This window comes from Eublepharis macularius, chromosome 18, assembly GCF_028583425.1.
Source record: "Eublepharis macularius isolate TG4126 chromosome 18, MPM_Emac_v1.0, whole genome shotgun sequence".
Lineage (NCBI taxonomy): Eukaryota > Metazoa > Chordata > Lepidosauria > Squamata > Eublepharidae > Eublepharis > Eublepharis macularius.
In genome coordinates, this window is record NC_072807.1 from 34,246,780 (window position 1) to 34,270,484 (window position 23,705).

Sequence of the window (23,705 nt, forward strand, 5' to 3'; positions counted from 1 at the left end):
CTTGCCAGGCAAGTGTCTTTCGTCATGTGTAGCTTGGCCCTGGGAAGTCTTTTCTGTGCTTCAAACTCTGGAGAGCTGCTGCCTGTCAAATAGACTGTGTTGAGCTGGATGGACCCGTGGTCCGACTCTGTAAGGGAAGTGCACATTTAAAAAAAATTATTTATGCTATTTATAGTCCGCCTTTCTCACTGAGACTCAAGGCGGATTACACAATGTGAGTCAGTACAATATCACAGAATCTTAATATACATGTAAAGTTCCAATTAGGGATGGTGCTTGATGGGTACGAGGCATGCTTTGCAAGCGGAAAGGCCCGGGTTCAATCTCTGATGAAGCAGCAGTCTTCAGATTGTGTTTCAGGACTCCTAGGTGAGTCGCAGAGCCTCTGTGGAGCTGCCTTCCCCCCCTGCTGCAATCCGGATCGACTTGATGTTTGGAAATGAAGGGTGAATTCATTTGGCGCATCTGACCCGCATGTACCTGTTGTCAGAATTTTGTTAGTGGGTCGGAACCAGGCCTTTTTTGGCCCATGTTAGAAATAAAGAACCAGCTAGAGTTTGGGGAAAAAAGAAATCTTCCACCCTGCAGAATAAAGTCGCAGTTCCTGGGAAGGTCTCACCCCTGCACAGGAAACTGTTAAGACCATAAAAGTTAATTGTTTGAGACCTCTTCTAGGGTCCTCTGGCCTTCTACATATAAATCACCAAAAGGGTAAACAACAAACAGCTTATCTTTAGGAAAACAAGGTGTCTACAATCTTCAGCCAGTGAAGTGTGAACATTCCTGTGTAATTTACAATGTAGTCAAATACATATCAAAGATGCAGTCTATCACAGAGGTAAAGGATGTGTAGACTTGTGTTTACATGAAGGACTTTCGACGGAACTGTCTTTCAAGAACAAAGACAATGCGATTGATTAAGATGTTAATGAGGCTTTGATATTTCCCTATAAAAGAGGGATGGAACAAGAACTCGGTACCCTTCACTTGCCAACATGCAAAGGCTAGTGCTAGCCTTTGCGGCTGTGCAATGGGGGGGTCCCAGAGCTCTGGAATGGGGGGAGGGTAAGTTTTCTTTTCTGTAGTTATCTTGTAATGTTGTTGTATTGTGCATGCTAACTTGTATTCTGTATCTATCTTCATAGTGCTTTAGTAGTCAGTAGGCTGGGCCCAAGTCTGGTGCCTTGCCCAACTGTTCTTTTTATTATTATTATTATTATGTCTTTACAAATAAAGAACTTCCAGTCTCGCATAAGACCTTCTCACTGCTGACACATTATTCTCAGCAGAGACATCAGTTTAGTACTAGGGAAAGATCAAGTGAGGTTGCACTCTTTACATGCCTATGGTAAGAGGCAAACCCAAGCAGCTGGTGGACTAGTCCCTGGTTGCAGAGAGCAACAATTTCCACAACAGTACCCTGAACTGGGATTCTCTGCCCATCACCAGAATGCAACCCTAGATGAGATGGTGACCCATGTTGTACTTGTGTTTTTCAGAAAATGTCTCCCAAGACACAAATCCCCTTTTGGATATACCTAAATTCTGCACTAGTCCTGATCGTTGTAAGAACTGGCTGCCTTACTACTTTGTGATATACATACCTCTTCTCCTGCCTTTCACATGGACTGCAGTGTCATATCTTCCTTTTGGATGTCAAGAGCGTAAGTGCATTGAGCAGTCAGGTGTATATAATGTTTTGCATCAATTACTGCTGAACGGCTGAACAAATGTTGTTCCTTTGGTTGCTCCTCGTGCCTATAGAAGACTTGTTCTGTGCTTGTGGAATGGCTTAGTAGAACATGGAATCTTTAGTTTTGGGGGGGGGGGGGAGTCATAAATCTGAGCATTCAGAAAGTCCCGAGTTCAATCCCTGACACTTTCAGTTGAAATAATCTCAGGCAACAGGGATGGGAAAACCTTGCCCGACATCTTGGAGAGTTGTTAGTGGCTGGGATCAAAAAGTGGTGTTCAGTATCATTAGCAGATCTTTCCACTATTTAAAAAAAACACTAAATTACAGCCCTGCAAAGCCCCAGTTCAGATTTATGGGCAGTGGTGCATCCTGCTATATAAAAGGCAAGCCGTATTGGCGACGACTCACTTTTTATCCCTGCACAAGGACACTTGCAGGCCCTTCCGTGAGGATAAAAAGTGAGTCGTCAGCAACATGGCTTGCTGTCCCACTGGTGGCCTCCTTGAGGCCGCCAAGCTCTTTTCTAGAGCCCATGCCAGTCTGTTATAAGGTAGCACTCAATTTTCTATGGCACATAATTAGCTATTTTCTGTTCTGGGGGGGAGCAGTGAGGGAAAGACTTTAATTGCTGCATTTCTCTTGAATGTGAAGTGTGGTCATTGTGGTTTTTTAAAATTTTCCCTATACTAACATCCTTACTGTGCAATTGTGATGATTAATACTAATCTCATTTACTGCAAAAAAAAAAAGCAATTAAAGCCTCCCTCCTTCCTCAGGCAAAGGATCCATTCAAGAATGCTATGGCATTTGGCTGAAAGAATTAGAAATGTTTTTTTAAAAGAGGCAAGGATATTGAAATGGATAGTGGCCCAAAGAGCCCCCTCCCTTGATTGTGCACCCATAGACTATTGGCGCTGCAACAGCATTTTAAATTACAAAAATCTTCACAGATTGGGTCTGAAAAGAGAAAAAAACAATGCAGACAACATTAGAGCACCCCTAAAATGTTGTCTAGCTGCTCTGCAAACATGCTGTGAACAGACTGTGGTAATTCCACAAATGCTTGTGTGGAACCGACCTCTCTATAAGGCAGCCTCTTGTGTTGACATTACGATTTGAGTGTTACACATGTGCACAAAAACCAGAGCAATGTGGTGGCTGGCATGTCAGGCTGTGATCCAGGAGACTCGGGTTTAAGGACACACGCTGCCATGAAGCTTGCGGGGCGAGCTTGGGGCTGTCAACCTCTGTCAGCTTCTGCCAGCTCACAGAATTGTTGCGGGAAGAAAACGGGGAAGGCAGAGCCATGTACACCATTCACAACTCTTTAGAAGAAGGGAAGAATAACGGTGCATCTAGGTAGACGTTTGTATTTTCCTGTGTATTGCCCCAGTTGCTTTAGGTTATCTCGTCATTGCTAAAAACAACTAATAAACTTGGACCGTAAATCACATACCAGAGCAAAAAAGCACCCCTTAAAGAAAATGCACCCGCTCCGGAAACGTTTTAAATAAAATACCATTTTAATAGACAGTCCTTGTGCAGACCGCAAAGCCAGCTTTTTTACACAGGAACCCCCTCCCACTTTTATAGAAAAGACCTGTAAAAAAAAATGTTGTAATGCACATAATAAAAATGTAATGCACTTCCTTGAAATTGCCAAATGAAGTTCACCCTCCCAACCTATGGGACACATCTCAATTAGCTGCTTGGCTTTTTTGGCACGCCCGTCCCTAGAGGTTCATAAGAGCTGTTACTCGACCGCATTTGAGAAGTGATTAAGATACATCTGTGTGGGCAAGTGTTTGGAGACCAAAGGTCAACAGAATTACAACTGATCTTGCTATCTTCCTGTTGATGCAGAACTCAGTGCAAACCTCTGGTATGATCCAAGCGTGGGAATGGGGAATGGGTGTGTTTCATACTGGGCCTACAAATCCAGAATGCCTGGTCTGGATCCATTGTCTGGTGTCTACCTGTCATTCCACAAATATGGTCGTTCTGTCACGATTCACAGGGGATGAGATCGTATGAATGGGTTGCATATGTTGACGGGAGCATATTACAAAGTTGTGTATCAGGCCCAGAGAAACAGTGTTTGGGGCCTGAGGGGGAAAGGATATAAGCCCACATTAAGGAACTAAATCAAATCAAATAATGATGCTGTGAATTGTAACAGTAGAAAATCGGAGTAATTAAATAACTGGACTCTGAAATGACATTCTTGGAACTTCAGTCCAGAACATAGCCCAACAGGTGAGTAAAGGTCAGTGTTGGATTCAGCCATCTTACGGGTTCACGGCAACGGTGTGGTTTTGGAAAAGTGGCTGGAGGAATAATCCGACAGTCCCTAGAATGCAAACAATGACAAACACCCAGAGAAACAGTCTGTCCACAACCATGGCAACGTATTTCCAATCTTCGACAACCTGGAAGAAAAAAGGCAATTAAATGCATTTAGTAATGTATCCGTTAATGGAAGAACGGTGTAAGCCACTCTGGTTCCCCGTTGAGGAGAAAGGCGGGGTATAAAGGATGTAAAAATAAATAAATGTCTCTTTTTTCTTGTTTCCCTGACAGATTTCTTAATGCTTTTCTGCTTGGAAACTAATTTTATTACTTTATGTCCAGTAATTTTGAACACCTGCTATGAAATGACGAGGGAACCAATCTAAGGCATCAAAAAGAGGAGCTTTCCCCTTGTTACTTACGCTCTCGTTGTTATCCTCGCTTTTCATGTGGTCAGCTATGAAACTGACTCCATCGATAGCTTCTTGCACTTCCGGAGAAAACTTGGCCGAAGATCTTAGCCGCACATCCTGCTGGCTGCCAACGTTATCGGGGTTCTCTGTAAGTTTCAAGTCATATTTTTTGGCTGAGGCTGTATTCACAAAATAGGTAGAACCTTTGTATATATCGGTCAGGTCGGTGCAGATGGACTCCGTTTTATTTTTCTTGCGGTTGTACAGCCTTTGTCTGGCAGAGTTGTTCTCCGGGCGCTGCATGAATAGAAACTTCGGAAGTCTCTCAAGGAAGATCACCTTCACCCAAGGCGGCATTGCGTGGGTGCTGGGCGACCTGTGATGGACGTTCAGTACACAGACGCTGGTGACGATCGAGAATGTCACGAGGACCATTGTAAACATCAGGTACTTCCCAATCAGTGGGACATCTAGTGACGTCGGGGGGACAATTTTGGAAATCAGCAGCAAGAATACAGTCAAAGCGAGCAAAACTGAAATACATAAAGTCATTTTCTCTCCGCAATCTGAAGGTAGGTAGAACACCAGGATGGCTAAAGATGTTATAAGCACGCAAGGTATTATGAGATTAATAGTATAAAAAAGTGGCTTTCTCTTAATGATGAAGTCATAGGTCACATCCACATAATTGGGGTCTAGAGAGTTCACAGTTCTTCGCCCCGGGAGTGCCACTATGTCCCATTCACCACTAGGTGTAAAGTCATCCATGCTGGCCGTGCCAGTTTTCAGAACCATGTCAATCTCCGTGTGATCGTAAGTCCATGACCTGAACTTTAATGTGCAGTTTTGTTGGTCAAAGGGGAAATGTTTCACTTCAATCTTGCAGGCGCTCTTGTAGATGGCTGGAGGCAGCCAGAAAATGCTTCCGTTGTTCTTCACAATCACGTTTGTATACACAGAGACTTCGTACGTGCCATCGGCGCTAAAGAAAACGAGGAGAGGAAAATGCAATTACGGAAGAGGCAAGAGTATGGGGCGGGCTGCGAAGCAAAGGTCAGTCTGTGCTGGTACAAAATGGATTCTGACAATATCTGACTCTATTTTTTGCCGGAGGTTTTTTTTTAATGGAATGACCTCATCAACAGCGTGATCTCTCATTTCCAGAATATGGGTTTCTGTATTTTGGAAATGTTTTGTTTTTGGTTGGCTGAAGTTTGAACAGGTTACCATTGGGGACATGTGAAAACTCAAACTGGGGTTGGGGGGAGGTCTGCTTAGAGCAATGCAACCTACAGGAATGAAGCATGTGCCTCACTGCAGGTCAAGTTAAAGGACACTTGGAAACAACTATAGAAGTTAATCTGTTTTTGGTGTTTCACCTACTATATGACTGCTTCCACATGGAATTTTTTCTGTTTTGGTTTCCAAACTGGAGCCCCCCTCCCCTTTTAGAGCTTCCATACAACATTGTGGTGTGTTTGTCCTCTTTCCAGGACTTCCCAGTCCCTCAGTATTCTCTTTGCTTAATACAATCTATCAGGAAGGAATGATGTCCCTGAATGTCTGGAAAGAATGCGGCATATTCTACTGCACTACAAAGCTCCCATACAGAATGGGTCCCTCTGACAGCTCCTCATGGGCACCATTTTCTCCTCCCACACCACTGAAGGACTTTTTGCCCTATTGCGAAATAACATTAAAGAGATCCATTATCTATTTCCATTTCAAATTTTAGTCTCTGAATGCTTCATTTTCATTTTTTTAAAAATGAGGTCACCACCCCCTTTTCACTGTGGAAATATATGGGGAAACATGTAGTCAGCTTTTTTCCAAATTGCCTGGAAAGCAATAGGAAATGAAATCTGTAAGATGCTTAGATAGGAATTCTCTGCTCAACCATCATTTCAAACTCTACCATGCAGGGACTTCTGCATGTACCAGGTAAAGGAAACAGAATGTGTTGGATGGTGCTTCATAAGGAAAGCTAATATTTATGTATCGATATTGCATTTTAGCTCATACAGGTAGTTGATTTCTTTTTCTTTCTTCCTGTTCCTACTTGTTCTCATAAAATAACAGGTCATCTTTGGTCAGAAACTTCAGGACCCCTGTGCACCCCAGAAATCACCCAGCTAACTCTTCCATTCACGCAGCACAATCATACAAGGCAAACAGGTACAACTTACTTATTGTAAAGCACAATGTCCGGTAACCAAACTTTTTTAGCAGGTATCCTTAACTTATTTATGCCTTCGTAGTCTGAAGGTTCCCATGCCAAGCGGTAGTCAGTCCATTCCTTTTTAAAAGAGTAAATTCAGAAAGTAAATTCCTCTTTCTTTTTTTACAGCAGGCATGAATGTTCATACAGTGGAAATTACGAATGCGGAAATGTCCGCATCTGCCCGTTGGAAGGTTTACCTGGTTAAGCCAGACGTTGGTGGTCATGATTTGTTCGCGCTCATTCTGAAGAAAGAGAAAGATACAGTAGTAAAAATTTGTAGCAATTTGTAGTAATAAATTTGTAGTAGCAAATTTCTTACTTATTCAATGGCAAACAAGTGCAACCATTTGCAGTCACTACCCGTCATTAGAAATACAGGTGTTTTTACCAAAACATTCTCTTCTCATGAAATTGACCCCTGTTCGCCCAGCTTGCAAACTCTCTAGCCTTCCCAGGGAAAGTCCTATTTCTCTCCCTCTCTGACTGCAGTTATTTATAGCTGGGGGGTGGGGTGGGGAACAAAGGGCCTATGGCTTTCTCTTGATGGATTAACTTGCTGGTGACCACCCCAGGATGTCTTGTCTAATTTTTGTCTTTTGTTTAGTGTCTGTGCATTATGTCAATTTTATTTAAAAGTGCGTGGTTGGGGGTTTTTTTGTAAGCCACTTTGGGTCACCATGAGGGAGGAAAATGAGATAAAAATATACTAAATAAACAAATAATGAGACTTGGAAGAGCAGCTGTGAGGGAGCTAGATAAGATCCTTAAATATAAAGATGTCTCTCTGAGAACCAAGATCAAGATAATCCAGACTATGGTATGCTCCATTGCCATGTATGGATGTGAAAGTTGGACAGTGAAGAAAGCTGACAGGAAGAAAATTGATTCATCTGAAATGTGGTGCTGGAGGAGAGTTTTGCGGATACCACGGACAGCCAAAAAGACAAATAAGTGGGTACCAGATCAAATCAAGCCTGATGTCTCCGTAGAAGCTAAAATGACAAGACTAAGGATATCATACTTTGGTCACATCATGAGAAGACAAGATTCTCTGGAAAAGTCAATAGTGCTAGGAAAAGTAGAAGGCAGGAGGAAAAGAGGAAGACCCAAAATGAGATGGCTTGACTCAATAAAAGAAGCCACATCCTCCAGTTTGCAGGATCTGAGCAGGTCTGTTAATGATAGGATGTTTTGGTGGTCTCATTCATAGGGTCGTCATAGGTCAGAGGCAACTTGACGGCACATAACACACACACACACACAAATAAACATAACCTTTTGCATTGTTGAAGAATTACTCTCTGTAATTCTTCAACTGCAAGCAAGATTGATACAGTGGTTCCACCTGACACTTAAAATACTACCACCTTCCCAATAAAAGATTAGTTTCCTAAGAATCTTACTTTCGTGACCCCTTTAGGAAAAGCTTTGCTTTTCACAGCAATATTCCTTTTCTCTCTTTGTTTCCTGTCTAACAAATTACTTCCTGGTCTCTCAGGCTGACTTCTTTTCTTGCACTCATGAATCAATTCATTGTCAGTTCTCTTTTCCCTTGGTGAGGAAAGGTAAAGGTAAAGGTAGTCCTCTGTGCAAGCACCGAGTCATTACTGACCCATGGGGGGATGTCACATCATGACGTTTTCTGGGCAGACTTTTTGTTATGGGGTAGTTTGCCATCCTCAGTCATCTACACTTTACCCCCAGGAAACTGGGTACTCATTTTAGCAACCTCGGAAGGATGGAAGGCTGAGTCAACCTTGAGCTGTCTACTTGAACCCGGCTTCCGCCAGGATTGAACTCAGGTCATGGGCAGAGCTTGGGCTGCAGTACTGCAGCTTACCACTCTGCGCCAGGGGGCTCTTAGAGGTGGGAGCCTCTAAGTACCACATTTCACTTTGTAAGGCAGCCAGATTCAAAGCTCTTGTTTTCTCATTGTGGGTGATTGTAAAAGCGCAATAATAAAAACTAAAGTAAAATGAGCAGTGACTTAGGCTGGCTACAAACCAAAGAACAACATTTAAGCTTCATCTCTCCCTCCCAAACTTTCCCAACAGCCGACAATTTACAATTGGTTTCAGGCAGGGCTTTTTTTCTGGGAAAAGAGGTGGTGGAACTCAGGACTGCACAATGATGTCACTTTGGGTCAGCTGGAACAAGGGGGCAGTTTTTTAAAGTTTAAATTGCCCTGGGCAAAAATGATCACATGGCCAGTGGTCCTGCCCCCTGCTCTCCAGACAGAGGGGAGTTTAGATTGCAGGGGGCAGGGCCACCAGCCATGTGACCATTTTAAAGAGGTGCCGGAACTCTCTTCCACTGCGTTCCCGCTGAAAAAAAGCCCTGGGTTTCAGGTGGGTAGTCATGTTGGTCTGCAGTAAATGAGCAAGATTCAAGTTCAGTAGCATCTTAATGATCAATGATATTTTCATGGTACAAACTTTTGAGAATCAAAGCTCCCTTAGTTAGTTAGTATCTGATGAAGGGAACTTGACTCTTAAAAGCTTGCACCCTGGGAACTCTTGTTGGTCTTTAAGATGCTGCTAGACTCAGACCTTGCTCAATTTACAATTGATTCGTGAATGTTTGGGGAGGGTCAACTAGGCAAGAGATTACAGGAAGAAAAAGAATTAAAATGGAAAGAGAAGAAAAGGAGGAAAATTCAAAAGGAAAGTAACCCTGAGAAGCTTGAATAGCTGCCTGACACTACAGTTGTCTTGTAAGTTAATTCTTGGTATATTTTGATTCGATAAAAGGGACTGAGGGCCAAGCTACACATGACGAATGACACTTGAACGGCAAGTGGATTGAGTGGAGGGCAAGTGAACAGGGAGAAATACACTTGCTGTTCAAGTGCCATTCGTCATGTGTAGCTTGGCCCTCAGAGGCTTAAGGGAAATCTTGGAGATAAACTACATAGAGAACATTTTTTAAAATTACATTAGAGGACTCTCTGCCCACAAGATGAGCCTGGCTCGAGGCTATTTTGCTAGACAGTAGGGGGGGGAGGCTCTTAAATGGGCAGGAGACCTTTTGAAACTTAAAAACCAAGCAAATTAATGGACAAGTTAGGAGAACCTCGAAGTGATCAGTGCTGGCAGTTCACCAGCAAGATGTTTACTTTCCTACTACTTTTAGAGGGGGGGTTGGAAGGAAAAGCACAGAAAAAAGAAGGAAAGAACGGCTTTCGGCAGGATGGCATAACCCTAGAACCTGTTGGGAAAGCCAGCACAGTGGTTAGAAAATAGTAAAGAATCCAGTAGCACCTTTGAGACTAACCAACTTTACTGTAGCATAAGCTTTTGAGAATCACAGTTCTCTTCGTCAGATGCATGGAGGGTATAAAGAAACTGGCCAGAGATATATAGGTGGTGAGGGGAGGGGGGAGTAGATGCAAATCAGTTGCAGAAGTCATGAAAGAGGCGGAGTGCGCAATCTAGGCTGGGTGTGACCCCTCCCCTCCGTAGCTGAATCTGAATGGAAAGCCTGAAAGGCAGTTACTTCTGATAATGAGATAACCATTCAGAGTCTCTATTCAATCCAAATCTGATTGAATCAAATTTACATAAGAATTCCAGTTCAGTAGCTTGCCCTTGGATTCTGCTTTTGAAAGGTTTCTGTTGAACTATGGTGACCTTTAAGTCCTTGATGGAGTGTCCTGGTAGACTGAAGTGTTCTCCTACTGGTTTCTGGATATTGCCATTTTTTATGTCAGATTTGTGTCTGTTTATTCTTTTGCACAGAGGTTGGCTGCTTTATCCTATGTATAGAGCAGAGAGGCATTGTTGGCACATGAGGGCATATATCACATTGGAGGATGAGCAGCTGTACGAGCCAGAGATTGTGTAGTTGTCCTGTAATTGTAATTTCTGGATATGTAGGCAGAGTTGGCTTCTGGGTCTGTTGCAAGGTCTGGTCCCTGTGTTGGCGACTCTGTTAGCCAATTTGTGGTTGTTAGTGAGAAGTCGGTTAAGGTTGGGGGGCTGTCTGTAGGCAAGGAGAGGTCTTCCACCCAGGGCTTGTGAGAGAGAGGCATCGTTTTCCAGCATGGGCTGTAGATCGCTGATGATACGTTGGATAGGTTTGAGCTGGGAACTATAGGTGACAGCCCGTGGTGTTCTGTTGTTGGTTCTTCTTGGTTTGTCTTGGAGCAGGCTGTTTCTGGGTACTAGTCTGATTTTTAAGTTGTAACAAGCATTTTTGGGGCTACAGTACCCACCAAATGAGGTGAGGAAACAAATCAACAGGGCCAGACTAGTACCCAGAAACAACCTCTTAAACCACCCCCCCTCTCCTAAAGGAGCCAAGAAGGGGGAAACAAAGGCAGCCCTAGTCATTTTTAGCAGTGCTATGTGGCGGGAGCTAAAATTAGCCATGACACTGAATTCTCCTCTTGCAAACAGGTTCAAAGCCCTTTCCGTGAAGTAGCTCAAGATGGCATGGGTTGTCTGGAGCAGATAAAAACGGAAAGGTAATTGAGCAATTCTTTGAATGAAACGGTGTGAACTTCCGAGGCAATTGCAGGAAGCAAATCTACTGCCGATATGCAGATAAAAAACCTGTGTGAGGTTCAATCACCCAAAGGTAAAATCAATGGAGCAGGTTAAGGCTCAGCTTTGTGCTGCTCTCTACAAGTTCTTTACAAATACTAACAGTGTTTAAGTTCCTAAGGATGATTCTGGCCTCATCTGGTCTCATGTCCAATGATTCTATTTATTTCGAGAAACTGAGCTGGCACTTCCAGTCTGGTGGTTGCCTCTGTATTTCCTAGATGACATCCAGGAAGTGTTCTGAATTCCCCTTGTCCTTCTCAAGCGTTTGTGCGCTTTCTCTTTTGTGCAAATTTAGGGAGTCTGTCGGACTGGAAAGAAACCTCCATATCCTTTTGACAGTGGACCCGTTCATGCCATCTTGTTTGCTGCAGGTGGAAGCAGGTGCTTTGGGGTCTCCAGCAGAGCAAGGGGCTTTCCTTTTTTTTTTTTTTTTTTTTTAAATTTTTATTGGGTTAGAACATTAATATTTTTACATTACATTACATTCAATTTTCCCCTAATTTTTCGTTTCTAACCCCCTCCCTTTCCCCCCCTTTTGTTGACTTCCAACAGCTTTCCCACCCTCTGTCCCTTTTCCCTTACTTCTATTAACTTCCTCTGTCTAAAACAAATATATATTCTCCATTATATTAAGCAGTACATCTTTAACTCTTTTACTTATTATACGTCCAAACTATACGTCTTTAGATAAACAATTTATCCCATTTTCCAGTTTTGAATATTTCTATATATCATAAACCATAAAAATTTCCCACATTTAAATCAAACAATTTGATTTGTTCTCTATATATTAATCATTTCTTCTTTTTATAGTATTTCTATATAACTCATCACATAGTCAGTCGTTTTAACTCTTCTATACATTCAGTTTGGTGCATATAAGTCTTATCAAGTAAAAAAAATATTGTTAATTACTCAGTCCTCATGTTTAAACCGTTAATTATTCTCTATCAATATTCTATCAATTAACCTTACATATCTATATATATCTCAATCAATTAATTAATCTAACTGCTTATAAATTCACATTTCTCTTCCTCCCCCGGTAAAGTCACCCCTCTCTTTTATACTTTTATTGTACTTCAGTAGTTCTCAAACTGCCACAGTTTTCCTCCCACCTCCCACTTCTTCTCCAGGGTCGAATCCACATTACTCATTCTAAGTCGCATGTTCCCCGCATTCCCCACGCAATCCCGAGTGCCGGTCACATTACCTCATTAAACAGATGCATTTCATTCGCATTTCTCCCAAATATGTGGTCACAGGTTTTCAACGGGAGTTTCACGGTGGCCGTGAACAGGCCAATGCGCAATTTACACTTGTTTTTTTTTAAAACCACCCCCCTTCCTGTCTCTCCGGCCGTTCCGAGAGTTCCTATTGGCTGATTCAACTTGCAAGTGCTCCATAGTCTGCAAAAGACTGTTTTTGACTTCATAGCATTGGATTTATTGATTATGCTGTTTCTGAATCAAATCTGGTAGTTTGAAAAATCATTTTGGGGTGAATCCATCCTCAGAACGGACTCGCGCAACTTCCTTTTTAACTGTTTTTTATTTTTTTTATTTTATATTACTGTAATATCGAAATTATGAAATATCAAAATAATGACACTCCAAGGAAGTGAAACTTCAGTAAAATTCAGGCACTGAACTGTCCTGCATAGGAAATGCCCACAAAAGCTTCTCACATGCTTCCAAATAAGAAACAGGAGAGCGCCATCAGTGCTGTCAGTGGGGGAAAGAGAGGCATCATTATCTTCAATGGTGTTTCTTTATAAGGCAAGATCGAAATAACGGAAAAGTGCGCTCAAAATTTTTTTTAAAAAATGGGCGGGAAAAAAAGGTCCCGCCCAAAAAAGCGGTTTTCGAGCGGCCGTGTGACCGGAGGGACGCGCAAGAAAGACGGATTGGAAGCAGGAATGTGAACGAAGAGGAAAAAATCGCGGATTGGAGGCAAACGGAAGATATGCGATAAACATGCGGGTAATGAGTGAATGTGGATTCGACCCAGGTATTGTTTCAGCTTCTCCCAGTCTGTGTTGAACTGCCCTGAGTCCAGATCTCTCAGTTTTCTTGTCATCTTGTCCATTTCAGCCATATACAGCAATTTGTAAGTCCAATCTTCAATAGTTGGCACTTCTTGTACTTTCCATTTCTGCGCATAGAGCAAGGGCTTTCCCAACACCTGTTGCCCAAGAGCCTTTTAGCTGGAGATGCTGATAATGGAGCCTGATAAGTTCTCCGTGCAACGCAGGGGCTCTGCAGCTAAGGTCTAAGCTACCCTCCGCAGCTTTATTAATTATTTAGAAAATGCACATGCTGCCTTTCTACAGGGCATGGTCACGGCAGCTCACAAGGTGAGCAAAAAGCAAGGCGGTAAAGTCATCAAAGCCACAATAACAATTACCAGTAGTAAAACAAGCCAAGAACTTGCCGTAAACATAAAAACAACATAAAACATTCGGCAGGATGCAGATTGTTAAAAAATGGATTTAAAAGATGCAACACTTCAGTTAAAAGTCTAGGTTAAAAGAAGGACAATAAAGCAGGCACCAGGCATGCTTTCAAGGGGAAAGCATGCCATCATGGAAGAAGCCCTGCCTCTGGGTGCCACTCAGCTCTGCAGGCAAGGACAGAGAGCAAGGCTGGGAGGAAGGGAGGGGCAGAGGTGAAAATATCATGCGATGTTACTTACATCTTAAAAACAGAAAGTAGTGTCACTGTATCACAGTGATGCTCTAGTATTCCAGTAAATCTCTGTGGTTTTACAGCGGGAAGTGATGTCATGTGACATCATTTCCTCCTCCCCATTTTCTCCTGCTGTTCATTCAAGCAGTGGCAGGGAACCAAGAAGGAGACCTCCCACTGGAAGTGGGCTAAGTGGCATCTGGGAACAAGATCATAACTGGCAGGCTGGACAGTATTGCAGGAGGCCATTCTTCATCTAGCTCTCATTCATTTAGGGTCTTAAATGTAAAAACCAGCACTCTGAATTGGAAACACCAAAGATGCACAGCTGCTGCAGAAATCGGCAGCCTCACCTCTCCTGCACCGTTTCTCCAGCATTATTTTGTTAGGAAGGAAGTCTTATTCAAACTTACCACATTGATCAGCTGGGCCAGGGACACTTGCAGTTCGATCACCACCAGCTGTGAGGAGTTGAAGGCCGGGCGGATTAAGTTGTTATAGCGCGAGCCGTTGAGAAGATGGTTCATTAGTCTCTCTTCAGCATCTGCCGTGTCACTTCCTGTAAAGACAAGAAAGAAACATGGTCACAAAATGGAAACAAGATTCTGTCATTTCTGTTTTTGGGTTGGATCCCTGAGGTGGTTGGGGTTTTTGTTTTGTTTTGCTGATGGAAAACTTTTCTACGAGTGGAACGGAACTTTGCGGCCCCCTGTTGAACACTGCTCATGGGGGAAACATGAGGGGAAAATTAGGGGTCTGCACAGGGCTTTTGGGGGGTGGGGAAAGATGGTGGAACTCAGTGGTGGAGCTCAGGACCACACAATGATGCCACTTTGGGTCAGCTGGAACAAGTGGGGAGTTTTTTAAAGTTTAAATCGCCCTCGGCGAAAAAAGTCATATGGCTGGTGGCCCCGCCCCCTGATCTCCAGATAGAGGGGGGTTTAGATTGCCTTCCACACCGCTGCATGGAGGGCAATCTAAACTCCCCTCTATCTGGAGACCAGGGGGCGGGGCCACCAGCCATGTGACCATTTTCAAGAGGTGCCGGAACTCCATTCCACAGCGTTCCAGCTGAAAAAAAGCCCTGTGTCTGCAATAGTTTTAGCTTTTGAGAGTCTCTTCTTCCTTCTGTAGTGAGAAAGGAATTAGTAATCATTATACTTTAGCAGGTGAAAAAAATGACCTTTGGATCCAAAAGGGCATTCTTAATTGAAAATATCCACCATTCCTGCCTGTAAATCAATGGTTAAATAGAGCATAGTCTGTTAGCTTGCATACAAGAAGGACGGCAAAAAACATGGAAAGAGCACGGACTTAATTATCACTAAGGTATGACCATTCTACTTCCTGTCCTGCAACAGTTGGACTGACTGCAAAGGATCACTGCCAGAGCTCCTGCCAGAGCTTGTACATCCAGGGCTTTTTTTCAGCAGGAACACAGTGGAACGGAGTTCCGGAACCTCTTGAAAATGGTCACATGGCTGTTGGCCCCGCCCCCTGATCTCCAGACAGAGGGGAGTTTAGATTGCCCTCTGTGCCATGTGCGGAGGGCAATCTAAACTCCCCTCTGTCTGGAGATCAGGGGGCGGGGCCACCAGCCATGTGACCGTTTTCTCCGAGGGGAACCCACTGAGTTCCACCACCTCTTTTCCCAGAAAAAAAGCCCTGTGTACATCTTATCTTCCATTGATCTGAAAGCCAAGACGGAGTTCATTCTTTTGATAAAAGGTATACTTTTTAAAAAAATAACATCATTGTCCAACAGTACTCTGTTATGGTCCAAAAATATAACTTAGTAAGTGCAATGTACAAAATGGCAGGCTGCACATGGCGCACTGCCTTAAGAATTCATGTGTGCTCATAAGCATGCGCACTAGAGGTAAAAAGTTTCTTCCCAACTCCTATCTCAGATATTTAACTTCTAGATATCCTGGGGAGAGTGCCAAATCCAGAATAGTGACAACTCTAGCAAATCATGTTGACAAAATCCTAGCAAGAACCAAAACAGGGACAGAAATTTATTATTAATAATAATATAATAACAACATTTGATTTATATACTACCCTTCAGGACAACTTAATGCCCACTCAGAGCAGTTTACAAAGTTTTTTTTATTATTATGTCCACAACAATAACCCTGTGAGGTGGCTGGGGCTGAGAGAGCTCTGAGAGAGCTGTGACTGACCCAAGGTCACCCAGCTGGCTTCAAGCAGAGAAGTGGGGAATCAAACCCGATTCTCTAGATTAGAATCCTGCCCCTTCTAAAAACTACACCAAACTGGCCTCTTACTGAGGATAGATAATTAAAAAGATTGTCTCAGATAAACATAAATGGTTAGATCATATAGTCTTCATACTCCCCCCCCCCACACACACACACTGGTCCTCCACATATTCAGTTGTTGTAATCTTACGTTAAGTGAAAAGGTTCTCCATATGTCAGCAAGTAAGACAAGATAAGTGAGCCATTTCTGTTGAGGTCTGGTAGACTGCTTGCCCCGCCAAAGAGCCTTTGAATTATTTACCCGTCCCCATGTTCAACAAAGCACATTTCCATGCTTAAATGTCTTATAAATGACATTGGTTAATGTCTCGCACCATGGTACTCTGGAGCACTATGATTTATGTATGGTTAGCTTGCAAGCCCCCTGTATGCAGATGAAATATTAAACAGTCCTGTGTAAACGATACGTTAACACCTACACAGACGCGCACACATGTACAAGCTCCGTGACTCTAAGCAAAAACCCAATTAATGCTGTTTAAAATTGGCTCAATAACTGTCTTCTTGAGAAGGGGGTGACCAAAATTTTACACATTGTTCCACGTACAGCCAAACTGCAGGTGTATATACATATTGTGCCTGTTGGGGCAAAAAGCGAGCCTGAAGGGGAGGAAGTAATTTCTGGTCTAAAGAGCAAGAATGAACCCTTCGCTCAGAGTCTCTTTACACAAGACCTCTGACACGTGAAGAACACGTGTTGGGAGATGCAATGTTAGCCGGGAAGGGTAGTTTAAAAAGACAGAGCTGGCGGCAGGGCAAAGGCTTTGCTATACACTGGATCTGTGTGAATGGGCTCTGAAATGCCAGAAAGAAACTTCAGCCCATTAGAACCTCTCCAGGTCCAATCCTGGCTCTGGAAGGCAGCTCAAGCCCATTTCCATTCCTCACTGCCCTCCGGTTGGAATCCCACACAGTTTTAGACTGGAGAGGTGAAACTGACAGAGCCTTGGGAGAGGCGAAGATGAAATTAACAAACCCTCTGAGGAGTGATCTCCTCCAGCTCTGTCTTTTTAAACTTCGCTTCTCGGCAAACGTTGTGTCTCCCTACACTTGACAAACACACGCCAAAGCATCTCGTGTCGAGAGACTCTCAGTGCCATGGCCCAAATCCATATTAGCCTCTCCCCCGCCAGCTGTTGATGAGGGCCAAATAATACCATGTGTTTGTCCAATACCATCAGCACCTCGTCTGGCGACTGGCCACATCTATAAGCCACAACCAGAGGGGGCAAAGGTCTTTCTTTTATACTGTAACATACATGATTGACTGCATTATGTGTGGGCAGAAATCATTCCAAAGAAAAGCCAAGAGAATCTATAATTTCATAATGACATAATTAGTTTGCCACTCTTTCTAACTTTGTGGGAGCAGCCGTTCGAGCCAATGTGCTCTTCCATCCCAACAAATACAGGGCAAGATGTACAATTGTAAGCTGAACAAATATCCATGCATCTCAAGGCAAGTAGCAGCCTGTAGTTTTTTAACAGAGGAGTTCCATCTTTGTAGCTATTTTACGTTCTGTTGCAAGCCTGAGGGCTGGCTTACTGATATAATTTTGAGGTTTTTAATGTCTTGAGCTTGTTCTTAATGGTTCGTTGTGAATTCTTGATAATTTGATTGCCCTGTTTTACTTTGTGAGCTGCTTGGAGCAGGTCTCTGGAGAGGTGATGTACCAATCTCCTAAATAAATAAGTAGAAGCAAAAGTTTTTTCCAGTGACCGCTGGCTGCAGGCAGTCTTCCCTTCTGGGTCGAAAGGATGTGCCTAATTTTCAAGGGAAGGGATGTCCTGTGGGGCTTATTTCGGCCATTCTAGTTAGTGGTGGTTGTGTGTGAGAGCTGTGAGTTGCGGTTCTCCTTTTTAGCAGTGTCTTCTTCTTTATTTTGCTGTGCACTGTGATCATGTTGGGAGAACGGTCCAACAAAATTCTGCTGAACTGTAAATCACATTGACAGAACAAAACAGTATGTGCAAATTCCAGGACATAATTTATGCAAGAAATAAACTCTTAATTTGCTTCCAGCTTGTGGGGGTAGTGGGGGACGCTAGCTTGTGCCCAAGATTTTCAGATGATTGTGACAAACTGGTTGAAACTGATACTACAGTGCTGAAAACTGCTGCAAAAAATGGTCATGGAGTTTCTACGGAAAATACGTAAGATATAACATATACTGTTGGCAGTTTTTATTTTTGAATGTATTCTTTTAACCTCAATTAAACTTAGGGAAAGTTAGCCTATCAATAGCTAAACAGAGATGGAAGGAAAGGCACATGATGTCTTTCTGCATTTTCCAGCAACGTGTTTTATGGCACCTTCCCAGCAGTTTTGCAGCGTTCTGATTCAGCAAGAAATAAAGGGAGCTGCACCCACTTTGCTGTTTTTATATGAAGGACACAGGAGGAGCTAAGACCAAAACAGACAAATTGGAAATAACGTGTTTCGATGTTTGTGCCAGATTTCCCCCAGGGTTTTTAAAATTAATAAATACTTTCTAGTTAGGTGCAGCAGGGTCTGATTTCTGCTGAGTTCTTTTCACAACAAACTATTGGCTTCCTCGGAAGATACAGCAGTTCTCCTGTTACTGTGAAAGGAAGCCAGGCCTGAGAAACTTGGGTGATAATATTCTGCGGTAAAAATATATCTTTTGCATTTACTCCTTTTATCGACTTGTTTGGCTTTCTTCTGGCCTACCTTGTCCTCCCGAGGCTCAGTTCAGTAACAATATTTTAGAACAAGGAATCAAAGAGAACGAAGAAGGGAGGAAACGCAAAACTAGAATCTTATAGGGTTGCCAGGTCCAGGCTGGGAAATTCCTGGAGATTTTGGGGGTGGAGCCTGGAGAGGGTGGGGTTTGGGGAGGGGAGGTGCTTCGGTAGGGTATAATGTCATCGAGTTTACCCTTCACGGCAGCCGTTTTCTCTGTTGCCTGAAGATTGGTTGTAATTCCAGGAGATCTCCAGCTACCACCTGGAGGTTGGCAGTCCTACCTCTGGAAGGTATTTCGGGTTCAGCCTTCATTGGTTCCCGTTAGGTAGGAAGTCCCAAAATCAGAGACCAAGCTGCTAAACCCTTTGCTGCCAACAGCGTAAACCAAAGATGAAATGAAATTTCACATACTGTTGCCTATAAAGCCAAACGTATGGGAAGTTGAAACGAGCAAGTATTGGGAGGGGGTGCTTAATTCCCTTCCCACTCATATCTCAAGACTCCCCCACTGCCAACTGCCCTACCCTTTCTATATTCACTTCACCCCTCCACAGCCACTTAAACCTCCTTTCTGCTACCTCTCCTCCACTCCAAATTACCCCCACAGCTGCTTAATCCTCTTCCCGTTACCATCTTTTGGATTTCCACCCTACCCAAAGCATTGAGAAATACACATGCCGCATCCAGTTGCAAGTGATTGGGGATTATATTGGAAGAAACCTTTATCCACTTATGCCTTGGTCTTATTTAAGCTATGATTAAAAGAGTCTTTGTGCCTCTACTGCACCTGCATGTGTGAATGATGTCCATGCTGAGTAGAAAGCAGTTTTAGAAGCTATTCTCATTTTGTGGCAAATGGTGAGCCACTAGATGTCAGCAGTATGTAGACTGGAACCTATAGATATAGATATATATTAGATTGGAGCATCTGTGGTGTCCAGAATTTTGTTTTGTGCCAGCATCGGTGTTAAGCATCATTGCCTGTGCATTAAATTAAATATTGAGCAGGTCACATGCTGAAAACTAAGCACCCAGGCTTACAAACCCTTGGCATTTTGTCAGTTGATGAAGCATTGCGGAAGCCCCTTAATTTTATTAATAAATGTGACCGGTTCATTTTCGCCCCAGCAGACTTTCAGCTTTTCATTTGTCCAGCGACGCTGGACATCGGTGGAACCGCTCAAAGTGGCCGATACAGAACAGACAGATACCATTATTTCTTTTTTTGAAAAAAAAAATCACCAGTTGGTATGTATATAATTTACGGCACATTTCTCCTGTAGTCCATTTCTTTCTGCAGCATTTCTGTGGCCCCCTCCATCAATGCGCCGTGTTATTATATAATGATTTGAGAGAAATAACAGCTCAGTTGCTACAACAGCTGACCAATTTGCAAATGGGATGATCCCAGTATTTGATGGATTTCTTCATGGCGACATCTGGCCAACAGATTATCAGTCTCTGCAGAATGGCAAAGATAACTAACTTTACTCTTTCCCCTAGTTTATTTTTGAAAAGGCCAGTATATATTTTAGACACATCCCACTCATCAGCTTAATCTTATCCTTTATACTATCACAATTTCTTTTCAGAACAATCCAATGCAACCTGGTAGACCTTGTAATTCCAATTTTTCCCCAATGTCAGCAAACAAAATTTAGGACGCACCGGCTTCTTCAATTATTGAATGCTTTTGTTATTACTTCTCAGAATGCACTATAGAATCATGATTTATTTATAGTGCCTAAATAATTTCCACGCTCTACTGCACTCAGAAAATACCATCTCAACATACGGTCTCAGAGAAGTAAGTTCTAATGGATCTGAATTTTAGAAGCTGTCTTGGAATCCAAAAACAAAAACATGAAGACAGAAACATATTCAAAAGTTGACTTTATAGCGCATATCTTTTCTCCTTGGCCTCCATTTTTTCTCCTATCATATTTTAACAACATTAATTGTTTTCAAGTGTCTGTATCGGGTAAGTGAGATACATCTTGGTTTATTGAACCATTAGTGCTGAAGTGGAGGGCTAGTGTTCGGTGAAGGACAGTCTAGTTAAGCCGGAATGGTTGAATTTAAGCTGACTTGGTCCTGTTGGCTTCCGCAGAACTAAGCTGGCAGTTAGAAAGGTTGCATGCTAGGTTATCATCAGCACTGCTCAAGAAATACCGCATGAAACATTCTGTATTAATATGCAGGAAGGTCCATGGCAAAGGAAGGCTAGCTGTGCTTCAGATAATTTTCACATCTATTTGCCTGTTTCAATCACATTTCAAAAAATGACTGAGTACAGTCCACCAAAAGGAAAGGACAGCTCTGGATCATGCCTTCCTTGTTTCTGCTGTTGCCATAAAGTGCCCGAAAACTAATAGGTGCTCTTCAGTATTATCACTATTGCTGATCAATCAATGGGCATTCACATTCTTTTACAACCTAGGATGCCCATTCTAGCTCAGGATGGATTCAGTTATGTGGCCAACAGAACACCGCAGAAAAAAACCTACACTTAAAAATGACATTTCAACTTGCGTGCATTTTTTTAAAACAAAGGAACGGCTTTGATTGGAACTTAGAGACCTTTTGCTTGACTTTGTCCTCCCCCTCCCCACCTCACACGCACAAGTGCTGTTTCAAAGCTATCATTCTTCCCCAAACTGTATAGGAAAGAAAGGATCACTCACCGTTAATGCAAAAGGCAACCACAGCAAAGAAAAAGAGCCGGCTTGTATTCCTCATGGCAGTTTGAAAAGAAGGTGAATGACCAGTTCTTGGAGGGGGGGGACCTGTCGGAGATGGGGCTTAGGGTAGCAGGAGCATGGGAAATCAAAGCAAAATAGAGCCTTGGAGGCATCCAGAGCCGGGAAGATGAGAGGCTGTAGGACCCAGCAAGGTTTCCCTAGCAAAGAGGATTCGCCTGGGCAAGGTGATCCCTCCCTCTTTGCAGCTGTTTAAAGAGAAGGAAATGTAGAAGAAGAATCATAATGTGCTAATAAGTGATTTTTTAAAAAAAAAAAAAGAAAGAAGGGGAGAGTCAGAGAGATCGGGCCAGGGCACACATCTGCAACAGACAAGCAAATTATCCGTGTGGCTAAGCTGCATTTAAAAGATTTCTTCCTTAGCTGGCTGCATCGGAGCTGGAGACAGAGAAAGAGAGAGGCTGTTGGAACAGAAAGGGCTGGAGCGAACTTCTTGCCAAAGTGTGAGCGCTCAGCAGTGCTGGCTGTCACAGAACTGTTGAGCGAAAAGGAATCAGGAGGTCATCCATCTCGGCCTCCACAGCTCCACAGAAGGTAGATTTGCACATCAGCTCTTCCAATGATTGAGCCAATCCACACCAGGAAGCCAAAGCAATAGGGGCCAAGAATTTAGAGCCAGAGGTGGCTTTCCTGACTAGGTGGGGATTCCACATTTCCAGGTCGGGCTACCAAAAATGAATGGGAAAACCAGTCATTTCTTCCTTACCGAAAGAAACTTCTTGAAGTCCACCTCTCTGTCTGTATTTCTGCCGGAGCTTTTCACAGCAGAAATACGAGTCTTTGATAAGAACAGTTGTCTCTTTCCTTTTTCCCCATCATAAAGAAAACTTTTCTTAAATAATAGTAATGCAATTTGCTTTTGACCCTTGCCCTGTAATGCTCAGTTCACAATGGCTTAAATAATAACAACAACATTTGATTTATACACTACCCTTCAGGACAACTTAATGCCCACTCAGAGCAGTTTACAAAGTATGTTATTATTATCCCCACAACAATCACCCTGTGAGGTGGGGTGGGGCTGAGAGAGCTCTGGAAGAGCCGTGACTGACCCAAGGTCACCCAGCTGGCTTCAAGCGGAGAAGTGGGGAATCAAACCCGGATCTCCAGATTCAAGTCCTGCCACTCTTAACCACTACACTAAACTGGCTTGCCTCCACGTGAAGGTGACAGTGATCTTGAAATGTCTACCTGGTGTGTAATCTTGAGCCGGAGTCTGGAGCACTACCTCTTTGTAGGGGCGCCAGTTGCCACTGAAAAGACAGCTCTGAAAAATTCCTCAATGGAGTAAATCCATGTTTCAGATCAAGTGGGCAGGTCCACCTGACATATGACCTCTTTGGGGAACTGCCGGAACTGCGTTCCTGCTCATGCCCCCTCAAAATGAGCACTGCCTCCTCGTAATGTTGCTTCCTAGCCCTGCTATTCAGAGGTTGACTGATGACAGAGGCAGAGGTTCCCTTTAGCCATCATGGGGTAGTAGATGTTGAACCTAACCTCTACGAATCTGTCTAACTACAGAGTGTGACCAGCCCAAGACTATCAAGTGAGCTCTGTGGCAAAACACAGGATTTGAACCTGGGTCTCCAGGATCCAAGTCTAATGATGACAATTCCCCAACTCTGTCCATCCAGGCCTCTCTGATGGCTAGCCCCCTGCAGGGTTTTATCCACTTCATATGTGCAGCTGGAACAGTGTTATATATCTGTCTGTGTCTGAATCAGGGCTAAATTTCTTTCCTCTGCCCTCGGTAGGAGAAACGTGCCCGTGAACATGTGCAACATGCATAACCTTCCCCTCTTATTTTGTTCCCAAATACTGAGAGTCTCGCTACACAAGACATCTTGCATGAGTAGGATCAAGTGAAAAACCTTACACTTGTTCTCTCATTGGGGATACAGAGGCTGATTCCACACACGTTGGATAATGCACTTCCAATCCTCTTTAGAGATCATTTGGAACTGAATTTTTCATGTGTGAAACAAAAAATCCACTTCCAAATGACTGCTAAAGTGCATTATCCAACATGTGCGGAATCAGCCAAAAGCACCGCTAGGGAGACAGAGAGCATTTGAGAATAAGACCGCACAGAAAGGGAGTC

At 43.2% G+C, this 23,705-nt stretch overlaps 1 protein-coding gene across 1 annotated transcript; it reads right to left on the reverse strand.

The window, feature by feature from the left end:
* Positions 1 to 3,260: 3,260 nt before the first annotated feature.
* On the reverse strand, positions 3,261 to 21,584 carry CHRNB4 (cholinergic receptor nicotinic beta 4 subunit). Its single transcript, XM_055002493.1, has 6 exons — positions 21,530 to 21,584; positions 14,267 to 14,412; positions 6,817 to 6,861; positions 6,585 to 6,694; positions 4,408 to 5,380; positions 3,261 to 4,125 (listed from the first exon to the last, which is right to left on the reverse strand). The coding sequence occupies exons 1-6, from the start codon at positions 21,582 to 21,584 to the stop codon at positions 3,985 to 3,987; spliced, it is 1,470 nt and encodes a 489-aa protein (XP_054858468.1). The 3' UTR covers positions 3,261 to 3,984.
* Positions 21,585 to 23,705: the final 2,121 nt, after the last annotated feature.